The sequence below is a fragment of the Wolffia australiana genome, chromosome 1 (genome assembly GCF_029677425.1).
Source record: "Wolffia australiana isolate 7733 chromosome 1, ASM2967742v1".
In the NCBI taxonomy this organism is placed as follows: domain Eukaryota; kingdom Viridiplantae; phylum Streptophyta; class Magnoliopsida; order Alismatales; family Araceae; genus Wolffia; species Wolffia australiana.
The window spans coordinates 17,499,424-17,505,000 of NC_135835.1; the positions used below are offsets into that span (position 1 = coordinate 17,499,424).

Consider the following 5,577-nt stretch of genomic DNA (forward strand, 5'->3'; position numbering starts at 1 on the left):
CCTTTCCCGCCAAATAATCCCGCCATTAACGAGCAGTAGGGCTCAATCGGAGGTTTTCTCCTCCGCGATCTCTTCTCCGCCGCGATCGCTTAGCAGATCGGATCTCCTCTCCTCGATCGATGTCTCAATCTCGTCGCCTCAGCAATGGTCGATCGCCTCTGGTTCGCAAGCAAAGCCAGATTACCGCCTTCTTCTCACCGGGGAAGAGCTCTCCCGATCGAGTTCTCGATTCCTCCGCCAAGTCGAAGAAATCGAAATTGGAGAATAGTTCTTCAGGTAAGCATCGGGATGAAGCTGTTGGGCGGAGAATCAAGGTTTTTTGGCCTCTCGACAAGGCCTGGTACGAAGGGCAGGTCAAATCGTTCGATCGGGAGTCTGGCAAGCATGTAATCTTGTACGATGATGCGGAGGAGGAGGCTCTTGATCTTTCCGCTGAGAAGATTCAGTGGATTGAGGAATCTCCGAGGAATTTTCGGCGATTGCGGCGGAGAACCTCGGCCGTGGCATGTTTGCTGCCGGACGCGTCGTCGGCAGAGGATGCTGATTCTGAAAAGTCTGATCGGTTGCTGTCTGGAGAAGACACGATGGAAGACGCGGACTTCGGCGATCCTGCTGATGGTGATGTAAGCGAGGGTTCGGACGAGATTGAATTGGATGTGGAAGATGAAAACCGGAAGGGTCGCGAAAGAGATTGTTCAGCATCGAGGAAACGGAAGAAGGGAAAACCTGACGAGATTGAGGCTTCAAAGAAGGAGAAAGCTGAAGTAAAATCAAAGAAGCTGAACTTGAACGACGCGTCGATTATCAATGCTGACAGTGAGTGCTACGATTATCTCTAACATGTTTGCGAATGATTCTTAATTGCTTCACTTAGCAACCATGCCAGGGCAAATCTTCCTTTCTGCAATTAAGAAATTTTGGTTTTCTCTTCAGGAGGGAACACGGTTCGACTCGACAATGCCCTGCCTAGTGATGCAATTGAGCGTTTTGGAAAGCGAGAAGCTGAGAAATTTACTTTCCTCTGCGAGTAAGTGATCATGAAACAGAAGCCCAGATTCTGTTGTTCTCTTTTTGAGATATTCTTCATTTCTCCTCTCCATCTATCACGTGGAAAGATTCCAGTGTACCCTTTTGAAGTTCTTGAAGGATGCGTGATCAGTGATTTCTCCATTTTTATTTCAGTTCTGAATTAAGCTGCTGTCTTATTTCAATTACCCAATCTGAGAACCTAATATTTTTCGGACACGTTATTCTACTCTTCATACCCATCAATATTGGTGTTAAAAGGTTTCATCATGCGGCATAATTCATAATTCACTTATTTTACTTAAGATTCTAACCAATGACTTGGCGGTGTTACAGGCGGCGTAGGGATGCCAGTAAACGACGACCTGGAGATTCAGATTACGACCCCAAAACTCTTTACCTGCCGCCAGAATTTCTAAAAGGATTATCAGGCGCTCAGGTTTTACTCAAATACTTCTACTGGTTGCCTGGACTACGTTTGTATCTCTGGTTAAGTTTTGATTCATTTTTTCTTTGGCTTCCTTGTCTTATAGAGGCAATGGTGGGAGTTCAAGTCTAAACATATGGACAAAGTTCTATTTTTTAAGGTATATCCCACTTTAAATTAATACTTGCATCTTATTGACATCTTCAATCGATACGAAACATCTGAAGTTTAGGAATTTCCCCTTGTAGATGGGAAAATTCTACGAGTTGTTTGAAATGGATGCACACGTCGGGGCAAAGGAGCTTGATCTGCAGTACATGAAGGTGGAGTCGTCTGAACACAAAAAGCACTGTCAATCATTCTTCTATGTTCATCTAATATTTCTTTCTGTATGAATATTGCCTTACTTGTGGAGATGGAATCTTTGATATAGGGAGATCAACCACATTGTGGGTTTCCCGAGAAGAACTTCTCTATAAACTTGGAGAAATTGGTCAGAAAGGTTCGTTTTCATGGTTCATATTATTCTTTGTTTCTGTAGCTATTAGTTTATTTCAAGTGATGTGTTCTATGAATTGTTGGTAATAAAATGTCGCTTTCTAGGGTTATCGTGCCCTCGTTGTAGAGCAAACTGAGACACCTGAACAACTGGAACTTCGTCGCAAGGAAATGGGTTCCAAAGACAAGGTCTTTCTCTCTTGTTTTTCTTCTTTCTTTCTCATTCTCTAGCTCTCCCTCTCTCAGGCTCTCACTTTTTCTCTTTCTCTCTCGTTACCCTTTTCGCTGCCAAATGCATGGTTTATGAATATCTGTGATGATCAGCGACTGATTTATTTCTCTTTTCATGTAAGGTTGTGAAACGTGAAATCTGTGCAGTCGTTTCAAAAGGAACGCTAACCGAAGGAGAGTTGCTATCGAGACACGCTGACGCGTCCTACTTGTTGTCTTTAACGGAGAATTCTGTCACTCAAGATAACCAAGAGAGAACAGTGCTAGGTATTTGTGCAGTGGACGTGTGCACAAATTCATTTTTTCTTGGGCAGGTAAGAGCAAGTGGATCAGCATTTATTTATGGAACATCTTATCAAATTTTTCCGTTTTGAATTATTAGTTCGAAGACGACTCTGAACGGGAAATTCTCTGCGCTCTGCTGTCCGAGTTGAGACCGGTTGAAATAATTAAACCCTCTAAAGTTCTTAGTCCGCTAACTGAAAGAGCGCTCCAGAGGTATACCAGGTGTCCCCTGATCAACGAGTTAATCCCCTTTTTGGAATTCTGGAATGCTTCAAAAACCATCGAAGAGATTCAGAGATTGTATCAAGATCAGGATTACCCGTCTGTATTATCGCAGTACGTAATGGCGAATGAGAATGGGCACTTGGCACTTTCTGCTGTTGGAGGCTGCTTGTTTTATCTACGACAATGTCTGCTTGATGAATCCTTAATCAAATGTGCGAAGTTCGAGTCAATTCCATTAAGCGGAGAAATCAATAATCTCCGGAGTGCATACATGACCCTTGATGCTGCAGCTCTTCAGAACCTCGAAGTTTTAGAGAACAAAGATGGAATCGCCGCAGGGTAAGTAGAAGGCATCATTAAACATTTCTCACTTTAATTTCGTTTAATTCGATACTTGCCCTCTATTTAGGACTCTACTTGCCCAGCTGGATCACTGTGCAACGGCGTTTGGTAGAAGGCTGCTCAAAAGTTGGCTCGCACGACCGCTTTACAATACAAAGTCTATTGTGGACCGGCAAGATGCAGTAGCATTCTTTAAGGTGAAAAATATTTTGTCCGATAAATATAGGAAATGAATAATTATACTAAGATACAGATTATGATTTTTCCATTGTAGACCTCTGGTCTGTCCTCGGCGTTGGAGTTTAGAAAAGACTTGGCCAAGCTCCCCGACATGGAACGCCTTCTAGCTCGCATCTTTGCGAGCTGGTAGGATTTCGCATTTTTATTTTTTGTTATTTTTTTCTTTTCTTACGGAAATTTATCTGGAATTGATGGCTTTCTGTCTCCTATAAAGCGAGGCAAATGGGAGAAACGCCAGCAATGTAATTCTGTATGAAGACGCATCAAGAAAACAACTTAGCGAGTTCATATCTTGCCTGCGGGGTTGTGAAGCAATGGCTAAGGCTTGTTCTTCTTTAAGTTCTGTGGTGGATGAGAGTACTTCGAGTTTACTCCTACATCTCCTTACTCCAGGTAGAAGGTCTTCTCTTGAATTTCCTTTTTGTAGTCTTTATTTTGTGTAATGAGGATTGTGCGTTGAATATTTTCTGGGTAATAGGCAAAGGAATCCCCGGTGTTGACTCTCTAATAAGCCATTTTAAAGATGCATTCGACTGGGCCGATGCTGACGTTTCGGGACGAATTATACCTCGCCCTGGAGTCAACGCCGAGTACGACTCGGCCTGCAAAACAGTTCGCGAATTAGAATCATCTCTGGCCAGGTATCTCACGGAGCAACGCAAACATCTCGGCAATCCTTCGGTAAATATTTCGATTCAGAAAGCTAACGTTTTCCTTCCAAATGGTTGTTTTTTCATGATTTTCCCTTTGTAGATCAATTTTGCCAACGTTGGAAAGGAAACATATTTGTTAGAAGTTCCTGACACTATCGCAGGAAAGATCTCGGATGACTACGAGCTGCGCTCTTCCAAAAAGGTTTATCCTTTTTAAAAATTTCAAGTTTTTATTTTTCTGGACCTTAAATCCAAAAAAAAAATTGTTCTACGTTTCAACAGGGGTATTTTCGGTTCTGGACGCCCAAAATCAAAAACTGGCTGGCGCAGCTCTCCCAAGCTGAAGCCGAGAAGGAATCTAATCTGAAAAGCATCTTAAAGCTTCTCATCAAACAATTCAGCGAGCATCATTCCAAATGGAGACAGTTAGTCTTGACAACCGCAGGTAAATCTATCCTTCTATTTAAGAATTCAATCAATTACTGCAAGATTAATCGGAATGACGTAATTTTACAGAACTGGATGTGCTGATCTGTCTGGCAATTGCCGGCGATCATTACGGACGGTCTGGATGCCGTCCGAGGATCATCCCACCGTCCGATCTCCATGGCCTCGTCCCTTCTCTAGTTGCTAGAAGCCTAGGGCATCCCGTTCTCCTCAGTGAATCCTTTGTTCCCAACGATGTGCTCATCGGTGGAGCCGGAAACCCAAATTTCATCCTCCTCACCGGCCCTAATATGGGAGGCAAATCCACTCTCCTCCGTCAGATCTGCCTAGCTGTCATCCTTGCACAGGTATCAACAAAAAACATTTTTTTAAAATAATTACGAAATCATTATAATCTCAGTGATTTTTCTTCTAGATTGGAGCCGACGTCCCAGCAGACAGCTTCGATCTCTGCCCCGTTGACCGGATCTTCGTTCGGATGGGCGCCAGTGACCTCATCTTCGCCGGGAGAAGCACGTTTCTAACGGAACTCACAGAGACGGCGTCAATGCTGGTCGAACTAACTAATGTCATCCAAACATGAATTCCATCATCTCTCTCTCTCTCTAACTCTTGTTTTCTCTCTCTCCGCAGTCGTCTGCCACCTGCAACTCTCTCGTGGTGTTGGACGAGCTTGGTAGGGGGACCTCGACTTCAGACGGCCAAGCCATAGCGTAAGTGGAAAGGGTGAGAAGAACGAAATTTTGTCCGTTACCGTCATCAGTCATCCTTCTTGAGTCTTCAGACCTCGGGTCAGGAACAGAATGAAAGTCTTAGTGTCTTCACGTTCCACTCCGTTATGGAGTGGCTGTGATTTATACACCATCATCCCTTTGGATTGAAGTGGAACTAAACCACAGACTCTGTGACGGAATGGGATGCTGCTCCGTCAGTCCCATTCCTTTGTCATTTTTCATAGCCTTACCTGTGATTCTTTTCATATTTATAACTGCCCTCAACATAGCCCCGCGGACAGAAACAGAACAAAACTAGACATGGTCGTTCTGTTCTTTTTGTGCGAATTTGTGCGAATTGTTTGGTCTGTTTGGAAAACAGAACAGAACAAAAATGAGTCCAAACAGAACATCGCACAGCGCCGTGTGCGGTTCTTTTGTTCGCTTTGTGCGAATTTCGTTCTAGTTTTGTGCGAGTGTGCGAATTTGT

At 43.6% G+C, this 5,577-nt stretch overlaps 1 protein-coding gene across 2 annotated transcripts in view; it reads left to right on the forward strand.

The window, feature by feature from the left end:
* MSH6 (MUTS homolog 6) overlaps positions 1-5,577 on the forward strand; it is a 7,293-nt gene continuing 1,716 nt past the window's right edge. The window contains exons 1-18 of one of the 2 annotated variants that reach the window (XM_078582573.1): positions 1-816; positions 934-1,027; positions 1,363-1,465; positions 1,560-1,613; positions 1,702-1,776; positions 1,887-1,955; positions 2,057-2,140; positions 2,305-2,496; positions 2,565-3,031; positions 3,102-3,231; positions 3,309-3,400; positions 3,489-3,667; positions 3,753-3,955; positions 4,028-4,129; positions 4,210-4,372; positions 4,444-4,721; positions 4,790-4,927; positions 5,008-5,100. In XM_078582573.1, the coding sequence (XP_078438699.1) occupies positions 120-816; positions 934-1,027; positions 1,363-1,465; positions 1,560-1,613; positions 1,702-1,776; positions 1,887-1,955; positions 2,057-2,140; positions 2,305-2,496; positions 2,565-3,031; positions 3,102-3,231; positions 3,309-3,400; positions 3,489-3,667; positions 3,753-3,955; positions 4,028-4,129; positions 4,210-4,372; positions 4,444-4,721; positions 4,790-4,927; positions 5,008-5,091 (3,204 nt within the window). In that variant the 5' untranslated portion in view covers positions 1-119 and the 3' untranslated portion in view covers positions 5,092-5,100. The remainder of the gene's footprint in view (positions 817-933; positions 1,028-1,362; positions 1,466-1,559; positions 1,614-1,701; positions 1,777-1,886; positions 1,956-2,056; positions 2,141-2,304; positions 2,497-2,564; positions 3,032-3,101; positions 3,232-3,308; positions 3,401-3,488; positions 3,668-3,752; positions 3,956-4,027; positions 4,130-4,209; positions 4,373-4,443; positions 4,722-4,789; positions 4,928-5,007; positions 5,101-5,577) is intronic. The other variant, XM_078582565.1, reaches the window with a different exon arrangement.